The following is a 20,044-nucleotide window of genomic DNA, read 5'->3' as shown; positions in this document are numbered from 1 at the left end:
GGCATTGAAAGCCATCTGGCCGCTTACCCCCTCAGCACTATGCCTTCTGCCTAGAATGCCTCTCATCCCACTACTGCGGGTCCTGTAACGCTCTGCCCAGATGTCACGACCGCTCTGTTATCAGTGCTCATCACACACTCCTGGCTCACCCACCGCATAGAGAGCGCCTTGAAGATGACATTTTAGGGATGTCTCTCTATCCCTGGAGCCCAGCACAGGGTTTAACACGGTGCTCATTAATTTTTGTTGAATGAATGAATGAAGATAATTATTTTCAAGCTTTGTTTTTATTTTATTTTACTTTTTATTTTATTTTATTTTATATTTTATTAAGTCCAAAAGAAATTTTTATTTGGAAGGCCAATTATAAAACAGTCAGACTTTCTGATTAGATCAGGCTCGGGTCTATAGTCTGTAAATCTGGCCTTCACTCTGCCCCCTGGTGGTAGTCCCAATCCCAGCAGGAAAACGAGGGGACTATTTAAGGTATTTCCGGGAACCGGAGAGTGACAACCGAGGTCTCATTTGCATACCCACAATGCATTGCACACAGGACAATGTCTGACTTAAATGGCTAGATTCTCATTTTTTTCCGAAGTATTTTTTCCCAAAAATAACACTGCTCTCACAGAATTGTCTGGGGAAAAGACAGAAGTCACTAGTTCTTTCGGGTAAATAGTCGCCATTATAGAGTTAGGGGTAACAGTTACCCGAGGAATGTGTGCGAGGACGATTGGTCATACTCTGGTTTCTCTTCAGATCGCATAAATCTTTCGCCTTTTACTAAAGATTTCCGTGGAGAGGAACAATTCTGAGTTTTTAACCAATTTTTTGAGGCCTTGCATCTCGCAAGGCTAATTATGGTGCTTAAAAATAGACCTGTTTTTCGGTGGTTTGGCCTTTTTATGGTTTGTGGTATTCGACGTTTTTTGTTTCTGCGATGTGACGGTGTTTTTCTTGTTGACGTGGGGCGTTTTTTTTTTTATCTGTGCTGGTGTGTTTTCTTCTTTTTTTCGCATGTTGTGTCTAAGGCTGACAGCTCGCTAGAGAAAAGACTCCATTTCTGGGAGTCGGTTTTTTCCTCAGATCCCCTTCCCACGGTTGTGTTACCTGCCTTCTATTGCTCTTGACGACAATATCAGGGTACTGCTTTCATCACCAGTCTGGCTTCTGGCGCCACTCTCTCTCCTGAGACAGAATAGGTTTGTCTGATGCAGGAGGGTAGGTTTACACGATGGAAAGAATCGTGGGCGATGCTCCACACTGCTTCCGGCCCCCGCCTGTCTGATATGGAAGCAGGCTGCCCACGGAGGGCGTCTCTGCCCAGCATTCCCACCTTCGGGGCGGTGTGGGGCGAGCACCTTGTCCTCCAACCCCGACGCAAAGCCGGGAAGGACGGGCCAGCTCGGAGGGGGCGCCCCTGCAGCCGCCGAGACGCCCTGTGGAAACCCAAGCCCTACTTGCTGAGCCACAACACAGTTATAGGAAACTAGAACTTCAACGGGAAGTCTCCGACTCTGTTGCTCCCAAAATGTTCGCAGCTGGGGACCACCTAGCCCCAAGCTGCGCTGCTCCCGGGCCTCGCGCGGGCCTGGCACAGATATTGCTAAATATACACCACCCGGTTACCCCGGGTTTGCTAGGCTTCAGATAAAACTTTTTTAAAGACTCTTGGGCAGATCTATTCACAAACACTTTTCAAGGCAGTCAGTGTCAGGCAAGTCCCAGCACCTTTCTGGCTCCGGCTCTAAGTGTTGCACTTACTGTAAGTTTTGACTGCTTTTTAAAATAACTTTAAAAAATTGATGTATAATTGGCTGCTTTTTATATATTTATAAATATTACTGTTTTTTCTGATGAGGTAATTTAGCTTTAAAACTAGAACTGGATCGTTTGTTAAAAAGAGGAAATTTGAGAAAGACATTGGACGATGGTTACAATGGATTTGATGCGACTCAAGAGGAAGTCAATTTTTTAGCCAATCCCATTGGGCAGAACTTAGCTGCGTGATGACGCGTAGCTGCAAGGTAGGCTGGGAAATGTAGTCTTTCCTCCAGGCAGCCGTGAGGACTGTTAACGGTGCGAGATCCAGGAGGGAGAGATTGCGTACCGGGGGAGAAGACTTGCAGTGTCCGTCCCAGTAAAGGAGGGAGGGAATCCATCCCGAGGTTCCCTCTGGGCTGCATTTCTCGGCCCCCCAGGATCCTCCCTGTGGCCAGCTGTCCCATCCCTGTGCAGGGCGCCTGGCCAAGGCTGGAACGGCAGCTGTGGGATAACCGCTTCCCAGGGCCTTTTGATGTTTTCCTGTGTAGATAACCATGACCCCAGGCTCAGGGAGCCTGAGGCCACCCCACGGTCCAGCCTGGCTCCATTGGTCCCGCACCCTGTGCAAGCCCTCGGAGGGTAATGTTCCTCTCCTTCCCCCAGGCAAGCTGCTCCTCGGTGACCAGCTCCGGTAGGTCAGAATTAAATGCTGGTGGCCGGTGCTTTCTCCCAGCTCTGAGGGCTGGGCGTGTATCTGAAGCAGAGGTTTTTAACTTGTTTATTCACCTTGGCAAACTGGTGACGCAAAAAAAAAACAACCCAGGGTAATGAGCATGCCAAGCCCCCAGAGTAGTCTCCAAATACCATTCCCGTTCAAGGGAAGCGGGCTCGGGGAGAAACGGCTGACTCCAGGCCACAGCTGGGGACTACACGGCCTTGAAGAGGCTCCCGAGAGCCAAAGGTGGTATCATTGGACCATCAAGAAGATTCATAAATTCAAAGGATCAAAACACATCAACTATGTTTAAATCTATGAGTTCATAAAAATACTAAAACTAAACTAAACTAACTGGTCAGTGTGATGGTTAATTTTTGTTTTTCATCTTGACTGGGCTAAGGGATGCCCGGATAGCTGGTCAAACATTATTTCTGGGTGTGTCTGTGAGGGTGTTTCTGAAAGCATTTGAATAGGTAGACTGAGTAAAGAAGACGGCCCTCACCGAAGTGGGTAGGCATCATCCGATCCGTTGAAGGCCTGAATAGAGCAAAAAGGTAGAGAAAGGGCAAATTTGCTCTTTTTTTGCTTGAGCTGGGACATCCATCTTCTCCTGCCCTCAGACATCAGCACCCCCCAGTTCTCAGCTCTTCCGGCTCGGGCTGAATTACACCACCGGCTTTCCTGGGTCTCCAGCCTGCAGATGGTAGATGGTGGGACTTCTCGGCCTCCATAATCTCATGAGCCAATTCCCATAATAAATCTCCTCTTATATATCTCTCTCTATATATATATCCTATTGATTCTGTTTCTTTGGAGAACTCTGCCTAATACAGTCACATTACAGGAGGCTAGAGACAAATTCATTATTTTGAAAACTGGTAAGTAAAGAAAAAGAATCAAGCATTTATCCTGCTTTTCTTATACAAACTGTACCACTTGGTGAGCAAATAATAGGTGAGAGGGAAGTTTCTCATTACAGAAGAATTCTAGCTAAAAAATGAAAAAGGAATGATAGAATTAAAATGTCACCATTTTGTTACCCCTAATGCACTAAGAGATCTAGACATGAGCTGCTAACATCACAGAAAGAGAGAGAACTAGATATTGTATGCCTCCAGATGAAAGAACACACTACTCCTGTGAAGTAGTCTTGCCAGGAAAAATCAAACTTGAATTTGATCAAGCCTCTAGGGCTGACTCCCAGTTTACAGACGTGCAGAGCACAGGGGCGCTTATCAGCCACACCAAGAGGATGGAGGCAGTCAGTGAAGTCCTGGCTTCGGGGAACACGTCATGACAAACCACTAGATTTCTTCAACAGATAAATTGCAAGAAAAAAAAGAGAGATAAAAAGGAAACCTATAGATTGAAAGAGACTTAAAAGACATATCAACCCACCTCACTGTGCAGAACTTATTGGGATCCTGGTTAAACAACTACTATTTTAAAAATTTATTACAGGGGGCCGGCCCTGTGGCTTAGCGGTTAAGTGCACGCGCTCCGCTACTGGCGGCCCGGGTTTGGATCCTGGGCGCGCACCCATGCACCGCTTCTCCAGCCATGCTGAGGCCGCGTCCCACATACAGCAACTAGAAGGATGTGCAACTATGACGTACAACTATCTACTGGGGCTTTGGGGAAAAAAAGGAGGAGGATTGGCAATAGATGTTAGCTCACAGCTAGTCTTCTTCCGCAAAAAGAGGAGGATTGGCATGGATGTTAGCTCAGGGCTGATCTTCCTCACACACACACAAAAATTTATTACATTTAAGAGACATCTTCATTTTTTAACCTGACTTGATATTTGATGATATTAAGGAAATATCGTTATTTTTTGATATCTATTATCATATTGTGGATATGTTTTTTTCTTACCTCCTTATATTTTGGAAGTACGTACAGAAATATCTACAGATGAAATGATATTATGTCTTGGATTTGCTTCAAAATAATGTGAGTGCAAAAAAAAAAAACCCTCCAAAAAAAAAACAAAAATAAAATTTTGTTCATGAAAAAAATAGTGTGAGTGGGAGAGAAGTGGTTGATGGTTGTTGGGACTCAGTGACGGGCACATGGAGTTTCATTACATTATTAGGTCTACTTTTGTGTCTATAAAACATGATCCATAATTTAAAAGTTTTAAATATATTTTAAAAACAAATTTGTGATTGGCAACATATGTGCTTCTTTATTAATGGATTAAATGTTGGGATCTAGTGGCAAGTCTAATGACCACCACATGGTCAAAGCCATGTTGAACATGAGCGGTGTATCAAGATCTCTACAACACTGTCACCTGCCGTGAACATCTGTGATTTCTACTTGTGACAATGACACAAATGCCAAAGTGAATCGTGGAAGGAAATGCTAAATTTCAGTTAGAGGTTAATGATAATAAAGATGTTTTTCAACCCAAGTTTGCAGATCCCCTGCATTCTGTCCGTGGGCCCTGGTTTAGAAGCCCTGATCTGCATTCCTTTGCCTCCAGGTGTACGATACAAAGGATTCCCCTTGTGTAGATAGAAGGTTTAAATTCATCAAAGCACATTCACACACAGTCATTTATTTCGTGGGACTCCTCACCACCTTGTGATGTTGGAAGGTGTTATTAGACCCATTTTACAGGTGGGAACCTTGAGTATTAATGCATCACTCACTAGTTTGAGGTTACACAATGATAACGACGGAGCTGGACGTGCTGCCCAGGTCCCCTGACTCCCAGCCCCGAGCTCACTCTTACATCCAGCTCCCTTCCCAGAAATGCTGCTTAGTTACGTTCCCCAAAGCTTTATTCTGAAAGAAGCCACAGCCTTTCTCATGAGCTCACCCGTCCTGTTTTGTCGTCTCTCAGGATGCCCGCTGAGGGGTCACGTTGACTCCTGCGGTGCTTACGGGCTTCCCGGAGCTATGATTTGTGCGGCTCTCCTTCACATATCAGCAGAGGTGAGAACTGACCTGCCACTGGGTGCCTGTCCTGCAAGGCCCTGAGTGAGCTCCCTGTGACCTTTGGCAGGTCACTCTCTTTCACTGGGTGTCAGTTTCTACTTTTGTAAAACGGTGATAAACTGTCCTCCCTTGGTTTTGGGGGAGGCTGTCAAGATTGGCTAAAATGATGACAGTGACCAGCAGGGAGGAAGAGATGTGTCTGTGGGAGGAATTATTACCTGTAATGCTATCATTGCCATGACTTAGGGCCAGGGCCCACCCACCCTCTGCCTTCAGAGGTCAATGATATGGATCCACAAACCCCAACCCTCTAACCTTGCCGCCCACTTCTTCCCTTCATGGATTCCACACTCCAGACAAACTGAAGTACTACCGCCCCCTTGCCCCCCTTAACTCTCCTACCTCTGTACGCTGGCTCACGCTCTGCCCACTGCCTTAGCCTGGCTGACACCCGTCACCCTTGAGGTTCCAGCTGGCAGGTTTCTGCTTCCTCCAGGAAGCCATACCTGGCCCTCCAGTGGAGGTTAGAGGTGCCAGCCCCATGCTCCCCCAGCCCCGATCGCTGTATAACTGTCCTATTTCTTATCCATCTGTCTCCCCTTTGGACTGTGCATTCCACGAGGTCAGGCACTGTGTCTGGGTTGTTCCCCCTTCCCAGTCAAAAAGATTACTAAAGGGGATTTGGTCAAATACAGGGGCTGAGAACCCACATCGGGTAAATGGGCTTGGAGGTAAGTACAGTCCACCATGTGTTCTGCCTGTCTCTTCAGAGGCTCCGCAAGCCTGCCCTGCCCAGAGAGACACCTGGATGAAAAAGCAACAACGTCTTCGCCCAGAAGAAATTGATACAGCTTCCAGGCAAATAGGCAAGTGGCTATTTCCAAAACGTGTCCACCATGACTTGGGCTAGGAGTAGGAGCATCTAGTTTTGAAGCTGGACCGACCTGGGAACATATCCCAGACTCCACAAATTGTGTGACTTGGGCCTAGTGCTCTATCGTCTCAGAGCCCCCACTTTCCTCATCTGTAAAATGGGAATGAAACTTACCTTGCAGGGTATACTGAAGACCTGCGATTTGCTGCCAAGCATCTATTCCTCCTCCCTCTTGATAAGAGCACCCCAAATTTCCTTTGGGGAACCACCTCCTCCTATTATTCTATGTTCAGTGGTTTGAGATTGGCCCCATGCCCAGCTCTGAGGAGGTGGCCTTGCTGGCCTAACCTAATTAACATATCCCTTGCACCCTGACCAGAGTGATTGGCTCAGGGATGGGCTGTCCAGTGGGAGGTGAACTTCAGCACTTTGGCTAGGAGCACTGGGAATCAGACCCCACTGGCCTTGTGAGGAGGGCATCAGGCTCGTGATAACTGTGGCCATTTTTTTACCACAAGGGTAGCCAATCTGAAGATGGAAGCCAGTCTACAGGAAGCAAAGCTAAGAGATGGATCCTACTGAAGTCACTTGAGTCCTAGATCAAGGCATTCCTGAAGCTTCTACTGGGCTATACGGTTAAACGAACCAGTACTTTTCCTTTTGTTTAAGCCACTTATAATGAAGTTTTCTGTCACTTGCAACCTCAAAAGTCTTCATTGAAACACAAGGATTAAATGACATAATGCATACAAATGCAATTCAATGAGCATTCTTTGAACATCTTACCCTGCGCCAAGCATTATGCTAGTTTCTGGTCATCCAGAGGTGAAAAGACAGATACAGCCACTGCCTCACGGAACTGAAGCTAGTGGGGAAGTGCCAAGCACAGAGCAGATGTTCATCAAATGTAACCTTTCCCCCTTTGTCACCCAAGGACCAGATGCATGGCGTGCTAGAAGATTCCCACTGAACATTTACCGAACCAAATGATTTATCCGAAGCTTCCATGGCCCGGAGTCTAGAACAGAGGCTCCCAGGAACCAGGAGTGTCACTGTAGGGAGCTTGCTCAGGGTGAGGCTGTTTGCTCGGCCAGCGCCCAGCAGCTGTAATGACCCAACCTCCCGGAACCTCCCTTCTGTAGGGAGGACAACCGCCCCACAGAGAGTGGGGTGACCGCCCAATCGCCAGACCCCTAACCAGACTCAGAAGCTCAGACCACTGCTGCTTCTTAGGGAGGGGTCCCTGAAAACAAGACCCCAAAGCGCAGGTTGTCTTGGTCTTAAGGTTTTTATAGTCAGGCATCCTTTCGAGGATCTGAGGAGAGCTACAGAACCTGTCCTCATGGGGAAAAAAACAAGTACATGCATTTTGCAATTCCAGTGGGTCACAGGTCCCTTGAAGCCAGATTACGAACACAAGCAAGAAAAGCTCTAGGGTTCCTTCTTCGTCTGAGACCCTGTGAATCTCTGTATTCGTGGTTTGTTATCACCCCTGAAAAGTTCCATGCCTCCCCTGGAAGAAGAGGCCTGTCAGTCTGTTTTGGCTCCTGTAAGACCATCATAGACTGGGGGGTTACAAACAACAGAAGTGTACTTCTCATAGCTCTGGGGGCTGGAAGTCCAAGATCAGGGTGCCAGCATGGTCAGGTTCCAGGGTGGGCCCTCCTTCAGGTTGCAGACCGCGGTCTTCTCGTGTCCTCACGCGGCAGAACAAGGGCAAGGGAGCTCTGGGGGTGTCTTTTGTGAGGGCACTGATCCTATTCAGGTGGCTCCACCCTCATGACCTAATCACCTCCCAAAGGCCCCACCTCCTAACACCATCACACTGGGGGTTAGGATTTCAACATATGAATTTGGGGGGACACAAACATTCAGTCCACAGTGCCCCAGGGAGAAGCCAACTTCCTCTTGGAAAAATCATCCAGAGGAGCCCCGGCCTGTGGTTGGTGTCTCGGTCTGAGGCAGGAGCTGGATGCAGGTGGTCTACCCGGGAAGAGACCCCAGGGACGGGAGTGGGAGACAGGGATGGTAAACCGGAGGACGGCCCACCACACCCAGGCTGCCTCATCTACCAAGGTCTTCCCCACTGTGGCGGCGCGGCCTGATCCCGCGGGGCCATCTGAGGAACTGCAGAGAATGGCTCTCAGAATCGTCCACCCAGGGCCAGGGGAGGGGAGCACTGCCCGCTGGCTCCGTCTCCCACAGCTGAGGGGCAGCGCCCAGCGGTTATCCTTTACCTGCTTCGAGGCTACACAGGCGCCGAGTGCCGAGCAGCTTCCTGAAGGTAGGAGAGAAGCCGAAGGAAGATGCTGTCGGGGACATCACCTGTGCAGAGCTGGTGGCTGCAGCCACGGCAGGGTAAACGTGGGCTGAGAGGAAGTAGACGGAGAACAAGGGGGATGCGGGGCAGGTAGGTGTTCAGGGAGTTAACGCACTTCCAAACCGACTTTCCAGCTGTTGGGAAGCGCAGGGTAGCATGTAATTAAATTTTCCATATCAGGTTTCCACCCCTGAAAAAGCAACTCGATAAAGCCTCTTTGTGCATCCAGCCCGAGAGGCTGAGAAAGCTCCTCCCAGTGCACTACTGGACTGCGCGAGGCCGACCCACTGGGTTAGTGCCCGGCTGCCCCCAGCCGACGCCCGCCAGCCTTTCCTCTCTGCGAGGGTGGCTGAACTGGAGGCCCTGCAGAGGTTCACAGCAGACACTGAGTCACCTTCAGAGTGGGCTGCTGATGCCATCCCTGTCTGAGGGGAGGGGAAAACGCTTGACCCCCATCCCATCTCTCTGAAGCCATCAGAGGAGCGGTGTGGGGAGAAATGAACCTTGTAGGGGCTCGGAGAGAGGCTGGGCCTACGCCAGTCCAAGCCGAGTTTGCATTCCAGCCCGGCACCCGATGGCTGCGTGGCCTTGGGCAGATTATTCAGTCAGACATCGAGGAGGTCAAGGAGGTCGTTTCCTCATTTGTCAAATTGGGATCTTAACACCCAGCAACCTCCTGCCCCAAGAGGCCACGTTCATGGAAGATACCTAACACATGTGCTCACTGAAATGCAAGCTGTAATTCACAAGTATTCGTTTATTGAAATTCCAGTCATTCAATGGGTGTTTCTCGGGCACCGGGTACTGGGTTCATTTTTACATTTATGAGCGCGGACAAGGTGCCTGGTTCCAAGTTAAACAGAGTGGGAACTATGAGGTGCGGCTCTTGTTGTCAAGCACCTTCCAGCTTAATGCAGTGACTGGAGAGCATGCACACTGCACCCCATGAGGTCCCTGCTCCCCAAAATGGACAGGCCAGCCAACGGCAGGAAGGGGAAGGCATTTCTGAGCCCTGCACCATCCAGAGCAGGAAAGGAAGGTGCGTGGGACTGAAGCGACTGGAAAACCAGGGCCACTCGCAGCACAGCCTATGACACTTGTTTACTTCCTCTCCTGGCCATCTGCTGTGGGCCACTCAGCAACTTGGCAAGCAAATCAGGCTTGGTGAGTCACGCTGCTTAAAATGCTCATCTGGGAAGCCAGGGGAAGCCCCAAAACACTCAGGACGGCAGCCTCCCCCATCGGACTGCTGCGCCCAGCACTGCCCCTTTCTAGTCCCGGGGCCAGCCCCGCTCTCCTCCCCACAAAGGCAGGGTCAGACCTTAGCTTCAGCGAACCACCAGCAGAAAGTCCCCCCAAGGTTTTTTCCTGCTGCCCCATCCTGTGGGCAGCAAAACCCATGGTGGGCAAATTGAGGCTATTCAGGGCAGGCAGGGGGAGAGGGCGCTGTAGCACGGAGGGGACCAGGGTGATGCTCCTCAACCAGCCCACTTGGCCAGGCTACCCAGCAAAACCCCCAGGTGAGCAGAAAGGTGGCCACCTCCACATCTTCCAAGTGGCTTCCTCTGAAGACAACATGTAGGAAAAGAATTAATTACTGTCATTACAGCAGGGCTCAGGGGTTCACCCTTCTTCAGACACTGCCCAAGAGTCTGGTGACGGAGGAAGATATGACGTCTCCAGAGGTTTCAACCACACACAAACTGGTCATGGAAGTTTGAAAGAGATTTATTTAAAAACAGAACAAAAAAAAGCTTTGGTATTTCAAAACCCAACAATCGTCAACCACTAGAAAGTTAAACACCTCCCCAAAGCCCAGAAGTACAAAACCCCAGTGTCCACAGGCTCAGGATAAGAAAGACAATGTGCAAACCCGAGGGCGGCCCAGACTTCGCCCTCCAAGCAGGCAGCGTGCGGGCCTCCAAATGCCACCGAGGCAGGGCAGAGCAGAAATCATCACCAAGACTCACTGTTTAAAGTGGATGCAAAAGCCATCCAGCAAAATCTCAACAAAAATAAATTAAAAATTCATTCAAGAAAGAATACATTAAATTAGGAAAAGAACACAATTTTTCCTAGATGAGTCTTTTCAAAAGAGGGTCTATTTCCTGGGACAGAAGAAAGGGGGAAAGTGGAAGGAGTGAGTTCAATTTCAAGTATTTTCCATATAGGTTCATTTTATTGAGTCGAAAGCTTACAAAAAGTCCACTGGCCCTCCCCTCCCGCTCCCCAATGCAAACTCCTGAACATCCACACGCACTTCTGCATCACTGGTGTCCCCAACAAGGCACAAAAGGGTGGCTGCTTTCAAAGGGCCCCTTGTTCGCAGCAGGACTCAGTGCTGGGTGTCTTGTGCAAATGGTGGCTGAAAGCAGGACTGTCGGTTCACTCAGACACTGGGATCTTCCTGTTCAATTAACAAAACAAGTCGTTATTGCTCACTGCCAACCCTGTGGACAGCTCCAGAAATATTAAGAGAAGCAGGTGATGGAGATCACCCTGGTGGCACCCCACCCAGCCTCAGATCCGGCCTGGCAGACAGCTCCTGGCCCAGGGATGGGCTAGAACTACCATAGATTTAGTGGCCTGGGAGCCTCCCCAGGCTAATGCGGGGTGTTCACTCGGCTCTGCTCTGGGCGGGGCAGAGCTCGAGCATGAGTAAACTGAGGGACATGGGGCAGTATGGGGTGGCAGTTTGGCTTGTCCCCCCCAACTGCCAAGGGTGGCTGGGTATATGCCAGATTAAGAGCAGAGAAGCCCACCAAACAGTAGGGAAAAGCAGCCCACCTGCTAACAGAGGCCGCAAACCCCATGCGTGTACACTGAGCATCTGTTCTAGCCCAGCTGGTCAAGAGATGGCTAACCCGGACAGCCGCCTGCACATTTCTTTTTCATCTGACTTTCCATTTGTTCTTCAGGCTTGAGGAGCTCAGACCTTCCTCCCGCCCTTCTCCCACTGCTTCAGGTCAGTGCTACTTCCTTCTCTAGTCCTGCCCTCCAGCCAGAAACTAGACACCAGAAGTCACAAAGCCCTCTGGGGAGGTAAAGAGGCATTTCTCCTGAGTGATCCCAGGCTCTTAACTTCTCAGGAGCACAGTCCTAGAGCTTAATATAGCTGTGTCCTCATGAAAGTGCGATGAGAGGAGAGGGAGACAAGCTCGGCTCCCTCTGCAGCCCTCTCCCCCGTGACTGCCCAGAATGGACTCTCGTCTGCTCTTTCTCCTGGAAGTCCTGGCAGTGAGGAAGCAGGAGCCTGGGCGGTAGGGCAGGGTAGCTGGCCTCTCCTGAGACACCAATCTTGACCCCCGAGATATAGACCAGACGGGAGTCCCACAGCGACCGTGGTCAAAATCACAGCTTCCTGGGGCACAGAAGTTTCCGGAAACAGGAGAGGAATAATCTTGCCCTGTGCTGACAAGATGACCGCCTTGGGCTGGCCAGCAAGGGACTGACCTCTGAACTGCAGTGCAGACCTCAGGGTGTGGGCAGGGGTCCCACCAGCCGTTTAGATAGAGGCTTTGGGTCAATCTAGGGGTTTGTCGCAGTTATTTTTAAACCCTGAGATTCATTTGAGGGGAGGGAGGGGACTGCCCATGGCCCTGGGAGGCCAGTGAACTCATCTACTCAGGCCTGGACTTCCAGAGCTGGCCCTCCCTACAGTCTCCTTTCGGAAGGCACTTTCTGATGTCCTCTCCACACACACCTGCTCCCCTCTCTGTGTTGAGGGCTGGGAGCACTGGCTTAGGAGGACACCCCATTACTGCCCGGGCTTCACCCCGTCCTGGACAGGACAGACCACAAGGCCGGGCCTGGGGCTCTGAAGACACAGGGGCCTTATACCTTGCTCCTGAAGAAGGGCTTGGCTCCGGGCCCACAGTACTCGTTGTAGATGAGCTTGAAGAGGAAGAGGTGGAAGAGGGTGATGAGGGAGGCCACGCTGAACCAGAAGAGGAAGGGCAGCCCGGGGTCCTGCTGGGCCATGTGCTCGTCGTGGGCCAAGATGGCCTTGAGGTGCAGCGTGTGCCGCAGGTCCTGCAGGTGCGTGAGGTCGGTGGAGATGTAGAGCAGCGGCGTGATGGGCTGCGTCACCATGACCGAGAAGGTGTGGCCCTGCGGCGCCGCGGTCAGCTCCATGGGCTCGTGCAGGCAGCCCGCTTCGCAGGCATAGATCTTGACGGGCTGGCCGCGGGACTCCACGGACACGTGCAGGTACGGCTTGCCCTCGGTGTCCGCGAGCACGGCCAGGTTGATGTGGTCGTTCTTGTAGCGGATGCCGTGCAAGGCGTAGCTGTTGTGCAGCACGTCGGGGTCGGCCTGGAACTGGAGGTGGTTCTCGGTGAACTGCAGCCCACCGAAGCTGAGCACCATGCCCTGCAGGATGCCTGGGGCGCCCACCTTCACCAGCCCCTTGCAGCCGCGCTTCTGCAGGGTCAGCTTCCACAGGTCAGAGAGCTGCAGGATCTGCTGGACGGAGGACAGCCGGCCCGGCCAGAGGTTCTCGGCGTGCATGGTGGCGTGCCCGCTGAAGCAGTGATCTTCGTAGTTGAGCGTCGACTCCATCTGGTCTCGCTCCCTGTGGCTCAGGTTGGGGCTGAGCAGCGGGGCTGGTGAGCAGGAGAGCATGTAGTACAGTGTCAAGTTCACAGTCAGGCCAGACGGGGTGTGGGTATCCGTGATCTTCTTCATTTCCACTCCTATAACACCACAAAGGTCGCATGTTAAGGAGGAATGGCGTGGCCAGGAGGCTGAGGTTACGAAACAGAGATCAAGAGCAGCAGAGACAAGAAGCTTTTGTCCCTTGAGATGAAAACGGCAGTTCCTGTCTCCCTGAGTAAGGGAGAAAGTCAACTTGCCTGGCTTCCTCACGTGACCAACCAGAGCCCTGTGGGCCTGAAACCTAAAATCCTGTTAATGGGCAGTGGGGTCTCCTGCCAGAGCCCAGAACACAGTCCTAGCCAGGACCTGGTGCAAGTGAAAAGTCCAGTGCCCCCACACCAGAACACTGTCACCAATGCCCTGGCCAGTCCTGGGCTGCTTCTCCTCTCTGTCATCTCTCTCTCCAGTCCTGTAGCTTTAAATAACATCTGAACACAGGATCTCCAAACCTGTATGAACTCCAGACGCCAACAGCTAACCACCCACCTGGTGTCTCCACCTGATGTCTGACAGGCGCTTTGAACCTGACGCGGTTTGAATTCTTCCAGCCCCAGACCAATCCCTCCTCAAATTATCTCCAGACACCTGCTCAAGCCCTCCCCCCAAATTCAGGAATCACCTCAAGTCCTCACTCCCCACAGCCAGTCCATGGAAAGTCCAGGTGGCTTCACTTCCACAAGTATCAGATGGCCACAACTCTGGTCCCGGCCACCCTCCTCTCTTACCTGGGCTCCTGCAAAAACTTCTCATCTGGTTTCCATGCTCCACTTTTGTCCTATAATCTATACTCTGCTAACAGCAGCCAGAGGGATCTTTAAAAACGTGTATCAGTTAGTGTCTCTGCCCTGCTTTCCATCCGCTTTAGAATAAAATTCACGGTCCTCAACAAGGTCTACAAGGCCCTTTAGGATCTGGCCTAGGATATGGCCATCGCCACCCTCCCCTGAGCTCGCCTCCCACCACCCTGCCCTTGCTCACTCACAGCCACCCTGGCCACTCAACCACACTTGCTCCTGCCTTGGGGCCTCTGCCCTCTGGCTCCCTCTAGGTCATCACATGGCTGGCTGCTTCCTGCTATTCAGGTCTCAGCTTAAGTGTTTCCTCCTCAGAGAGGCCTCCCTGACAACTGGAGCTAAATAGGGGCCCCACCCCCACACACTCTCACCCCCCACTCCAGTCACCCTCAATCACCTATTTTTAACTTTTCTCTTACAAAAGAAAACTTTAGAGTTCCTTAGTTCTTTAGTTCTAAAAAGCTATGTTGCTTTTTAGAATAAATATGTGTTCCTCCCACACAGAATTTAAGCACCATGAGAACAGGAACTTTGGTCTGTTCACTTGCATATCACTCATGCAGAACACTCCCCAGCAGAAGCATTCAGTAAATACTTGTTGAATGAATTAAAAACTCTGAACAACTAAACATGAGGATTCAGAAAACTAGAACCCTGGAAACCCAAATTTCTCTCTCATCTAGAATACGATTTTCTTTTCTGAACAGTCAACGGGGGAAAGTTTTCATGTGACAGGAGCATTCCACCTGCTGAAGAAGAGACTCCACTCCCTCCCAGTGAAAAAGCTGCAGCCACAACAGTCAGGGCACACCTCAGCCTAGTGGGAGTCACGTCTTGAAGCCCGTGCTTATCATCAGCCAGACTGTGGGGAACTGAGGAAAGAAGGGGGTGATTGGCCAGGCCTCTCTCTGCCTGCTGGTTTATCCTTTACAAATTGACCCTAAAAAGCACTCTGCTCAAACCAGGACTCACCTACAGGAACAAATAACAACAAGACCTGTGCTTCACGCTCATTCTTTGATTAGAATCTCATAAGAGCCCACTGTGGCAGGTGCTACTGTTGGCACTGAATACAACTCCAAGGAGGTTAGGCGACTGTCCAAGGTCACTCAGAAACTAAGCGGTGGAGTAGAGTCAGCCTCCAGTCAAATGCCAAGCCCGAGTTTCCACCACCCCACTTCTCCCCTTTGGTGTCACCTCTGCAGACTCTGGAGGGGCATCTCCAGGGTGGATCGTGTTCACCCTGGTGCCAAGTGTGGACTGTGGACCAAGCACCGGCCAGGCCTCACCTGGGCTGAAGAGCTGAGCCCAGAGGCGCTGGTGGTCCTGAAGCAGCTCGGCCGCCGGCATCTCCAAGAGCTCCAGCATGTCCTTCCGTGCCAAGTCCTGGAGCACCTTGAGCTCCTTGGTTGCTTTGCTTTTGAGCACCTGGGGGTTAACAGGGCCTGAGACATGCACCACCCACAGCACCGTCTCGTCCAGCTGCGTCTTGGGAGCCACTTGGAGCCGGTTCACTAGCTTCTTGGCAGCCACCACCACCAGGTGCACCTGCCCCGTGGCACCCGGCGGGGACCGGCCGGAGTAGAGGAGGAACTGATGGTCTCCGACCTTCTCCAGGGTACTGGTGAAGGCCCCGGGGGGCGGGCCGGCAGTGGGCCCCACAGTCTGCAGCGCGGCCACGCGCTCCGTGGGGTTGTTGAGCTGGATGCGCTGCAGGTAGACGTGGGGCCGGCCCCGGTGCGCCAGAAAGTCTTCTTGCAGCAGTACGCAATCGCGGCCGGATCCCGTGACAAGGCCGGAGGCTGAGGCGAGTCCGGCGACGGCGGCCGCAGGGCCGGGCCCCGGGGTCCCGAGCTGCAGGCAACGCACCCGGCGCAGCAGCCCCTCCCGCAGCAGCAGCACTGACTCTCCAGCTTCGGAAAGCGCGCTCAGCGGGCGCAGCTGCACGAAGGGCAAGAAGTCCGGCGCCACGGTGGGCTCCCGTTCCCCAGGGGTCACCCACAGCCGGTTGGCAGCCACGTCCAGGGCCAGGAAGCCGTTGGCCACCAGGGCCGGCACTCCAGGGCCCAGCGGTACAGCCTCGCCGCGCTCCCGCAAGCCGCGCCAGGCGCGGGTGGCCGCCTCCAGGCAGGCAGCGCGCTCGGCGGCGCCCGGCTCGCCGCGGGCCCAGGGCAGCAGGTGCAGGCCGCCCGCCGCCCGCCGCGCCCCGGAGCCCGCGAACCACAGCAGCAGCAGCAGGAGGCCGAGCAGGCAGAGTAGGCGGCGGGCCCAGCTGCTCGACAGCAGTCCCGGCAGCCCCTTCACCCGCTGCTGCAGCCACATCGGGCCGCCAGGCGCGGGCGCGGAGCGGGGGCGGCCGCCGGGCCCGCCGCCCAGCCCACCGGCCCGGCCGCCCGCGCCTCACTCCCCGGCCCGGACCGCGGCGCGCAGCCCGGCCTCCGCCGCAGCAGCCGCCACCGTCGCTTCCTCCTCCCTCTCGGTTGTCCCCGGCCGTCAAACGACGCCGGCCGTCAAGCGCTGCCCAGCCTTTTGCGACAGATGGAAAAGGAGAGGGCGGAGCGCGGAGAGGGGCGGGCCAGCGGGAAGGAGGCGGAGCCACAGCGAGGAAGGGACCGGAGCCGCCGGGGCCTGGATCGCCCGTTCCCGGGCCAACGTATTGAAGTCCAAGGGAGGCCAGGGGTATGGGGAGGACAGGAAGCATCCAACTCACTTGTTAAAAAAAAAAAAAAAAAAAAAAAAAACACACCTCGAGGGGCCGGCCTGGTGGCGCAAGCGGTTAACTGTGCGTCCTGTGCTGCGGCAGCCCGAGGTTGCCCGGTTCGGAACCCCGGGCCGCACCATCGCACTGCTTGTAGAGCCATGCTGTGGCGGCGTCCCATATAAAGTGGAGGAAGATGGGCATGGATGTTAGCTCAGGGCCAGTCTTCCTCGGAAAAATTAAAAAAAAAAAAAAAGAGGAGGATTGGCATCAGATCTTAGCTCAGGGCTGATCTTCCTCACACACAAAAAAACCTGGAGCATGCCAAACTGAACACGTGTTGGGCCCCTTTGCTACTGATGGATTCAACAGCCCTAAGATTAAAAAAACATAATAAACTTTTTTCTGTAAAAATGATCCTCACTGCAAAAAAACAGTACAGAAAAGTACACACACACAAAAAAACGAGAGAAAAAAGTAACCACTGTAAACCAGACGTCCTGGGATGTATTTTGTTGACAACTCTTCCAGACCTGTCTGGCTGCAGGTACAGTATACCAGACACAAAGCCTGGGACTGGCCAGTTCTCTACCACACCAAATTGTCTTTTGATGAGGACACTATAGTCTCACACTTTGAAAATGACTTTAAATTGTGAATCATCAATGCAAAAGAGAAATTGTGCTTTGTTTCTGGGGGAAAAATTCAGTATGAGCCTGGGGGTGGACAATGGGGCGATTGTTTCCACTTTGGTTTCAGGACATTCCAAAGCCAGACAGTGCTTCCCAGTTGTTGAAAATTAAACGGTCATTCAAGGTGGATTCTTGTGGGCTGAGAGCTGACACAGATGTGTTTGTTGAGTTCCAGGGCCAGCGCCCTGTGAAAAAGTGTCTGCCCAGCAGATCCTACAGTTTGCTTACCTTCTTTTTTTCAAGGTTATTATCAAAACATAAACACAAAATTCTGAATTCCCAGCAGGAATTCACAAACCCCACAAAATATGTTCATGGATGCTCAGGAATCCTTGACCGACAGAGAGAGACGATCCATCTGACCACCTCAGGGAGGCAGAAATACTTGGGAGGCACATTGAGGTGAGAACAAAGGACTGGACCAGGCTTGATCCCACCTGTGAAAGGAGGATGATCAGAGAACCTGCCTCGCGTGTTAATACAGGTAATGCAAGCAAAGTGCATGACACACAGTAAGTGCTCAGTAAATGTAAACCCACAGAATTATTTTTGGCCTTACAAACATCCAAGACATATATAATATATATAATAGACATATATCTTAGCCCACCTGTGTGAATGTTTCTGAGGGAGCAATTACCAGAAGCAGATTCCTAGGTCAAAGGGAAAGCTCATTATTCATGCTCTTAACTTCCTTGCCACTTTCAAATACCCCAGGGGGAGGGGACTCACAGCCAAAGGTCCCACATAGCCACAACAAAGCCAGGGGTCAAAATTAAGGACCGCCTGGGTTTTGAATCTTGGCCTTACCCCTTGGTAGAAGTCAACTAACTTCCCTGGGCCTCGGTTTCTCCATCCATAAAATGGGGATCATGAGACAGAGTAGGATTGCTCAAAGAAGCACGTGAAGCATTTTGCATCGTGCCTGGCTTAAAATAACCACTCATCATTTAATTGATTTTTACTAGGAAACAGGAAACACATGTACATGATACAAAATTTGAAATGTGCAAGAGTGAAGATGGACAATTAAGTCTTCCTCTCTCCTGGGCCCCAGCCAATCTGTTCCTCTCCCTGGATGCAACCACTGCTACCCATTCCTTGGATACTTTTCCAGATATTCTATTCGCCTACAGATGTATAGACATATATCTACATTTTTCCTTTCACAGAAACTGTAGCACATGATGGACACTTGCATCTTGCTTTTTTCACTTAAGGGAACAGCTTGGAAATTCTATTAGTAGCAGCAGCAGCAGCAGTAGTAGTAGTAGTAGTAGTGTTAGCATTAACGGGGCCAAGTGCCAGTGGGACTAGCTGATGGGTGTAAAGAGGGAGGGGCTGAGGGCCGCTGACAGCCCATCTGGCCACATAGTGTGGCTGTCCACCAAGGCCAGGGCCAAGGCCGTTGCTCTTCCTCGGGCCAAGAAAGGAAATGGGTAAAAGAAGAACATGCAAGTGAGAAAAGCCCCTTGTGGCACCGAATAACTGCCCTCCAGGCCAGCTGTCCTTTCTGCACCTTCCCAGGCAAGCAGAGTCCTGCGCCTTTAACTGTGCACAACACGTGCAGCACGTACCAGGAGTAACATCTGGGTGGCAGCCACCACCGGTTAAAGAGACAGGCCCTCCTTTTGGATGAAGTTTGGACTGGGTTCAAATTCTAGCAGTTTAATGAAGGGAGCAGGAAATAAATACCAAAGGCGTGGAGGGCAGGCTTCCCTAGGGTGAATCCTTTCTCCACGGGAGGCCGGCAGCCTACAAGAATGATTCCCCCTCCTGATTTGCAATGACTCTGGGGACTTGGGCCCCGGGAACCTCACTGCCCAAGGATTTTTTCTGTCCACAGTATATAACCATGGAGGTTCTCCTTGAGCCCTAGCAAACGGGGAGTTAGAACTGTGTTCCAAAGCTGCCTCCCCTACTGTGGTCCCACATCAGCTGTGTGACGTGCAGCAGCCTGCCTCACGCCTCTGAGCCCCAGCATCCTCCATCCTCATTTCGCAAATGGGAGCCATACTGCCTAACTAGAAGGGTTGTTTTGAACATGGAATGAGACAGAGCTTTGAAAATTGAGCCAGCCCACATATGCTCATTCTCCTCCCCTCTGCTCATCCCTCCATTTCCTCCTGGAAGGATCTGGAATTTCAGTCTGCATCCTCCTGAATTCAAAAACATCCGGTGGATTCTGGCACCAAGTCCTGCCCCAGCTGTAGCAACTCCCCGCCCCGGGTCCCAGTTGGGTGGCTGAGGCCCTGGATTGCACTCAGGCCTCTTCCCTGTACTTGCCTTGTGACCTCGGGCTTGCCGCTGGGTCCTTCTGGGCCTCGCTTCTACCATCTGTACAGTGAGTAAATCTCTGTACAATAAGACAGTCTCCCAGGTTCCCAGGGATTGTACCTGTCTTCTAAAAAATAACATGTGTTGATTTTGTTTGGTTTGTACAAATAGTATATATTCACTGTAAAAAAAATCCTAAAAGCACTGAAAAATATAAATAAGAAAAAAACTACCTGGCAATAATGTAGTATATAAAAATATAGATATAATAACATCATCCCACAACCTGGAAATAATGACTGTAA

At 51.6% G+C, this 20,044-nt stretch overlaps 1 protein-coding gene and 1 non-coding gene across 2 annotated transcripts; one reads left to right on the top strand and one right to left on the bottom strand.

Annotated features, from left to right (window-relative positions):
- Positions 1-739: 739 nt before the first annotated feature.
- On the top strand, positions 740-856 carry LOC147914148 (U5 spliceosomal RNA). The gene has a single exon (XR_015555895.1). It is a non-coding gene; the product is annotated as a U5 spliceosomal RNA (small nuclear RNA).
- A 9,478-nt stretch (positions 857-10,334) lies between these two features.
- KIAA2013 (KIAA2013 ortholog) lies at positions 10,335-16,538 on the bottom strand. Its single transcript, XM_004426090.3, has 3 exons — positions 15,362-16,538; positions 12,463-13,316; positions 10,335-11,029 (listed from the first exon to the last, which is right to left on the bottom strand). The coding sequence occupies exons 1-3, from the start codon at positions 16,392-16,394 to the stop codon at positions 11,012-11,014; spliced, it is 1,905 nt and encodes a 634-aa protein (XP_004426147.2). The 5' UTR covers positions 16,395-16,538; the 3' UTR covers positions 10,335-11,011.
- Between the last annotated feature and the right edge of the window lie 3,506 nt (positions 16,539-20,044).

The sequence above is a fragment of the Ceratotherium simum genome, chromosome 22, assembly GCF_057802395.1.
Source record: "Ceratotherium simum simum isolate JZ-2026a chromosome 22, ASM5780239v1, whole genome shotgun sequence".
In the NCBI taxonomy this organism is placed as follows: Eukaryota; Metazoa; Chordata; class Mammalia; order Perissodactyla; family Rhinocerotidae; genus Ceratotherium; species Ceratotherium simum.
The sequence above is the reverse complement of the archived record's forward strand: the minus strand, read 5'-3'. Positions and strand labels throughout refer to the sequence as shown.

Bases quoted from the DNA above. Each gene is read 5' to 3' on its own strand.
- KIAA2013 (XM_004426090.3), bottom strand. From the start codon at position 16,394: ATGTGGCTGCAGCAGCGGGTGAAGGGGCTGCCGGGACTGCTGTCGAGC. The intron at 13,317-15,361 runs GTGAGGCCTGGC...GTGGTGTTATAG, and splicing joins GGCTCAGCTCTTCAGCCCAG to GAGTGGAAATGAAGAAGATC.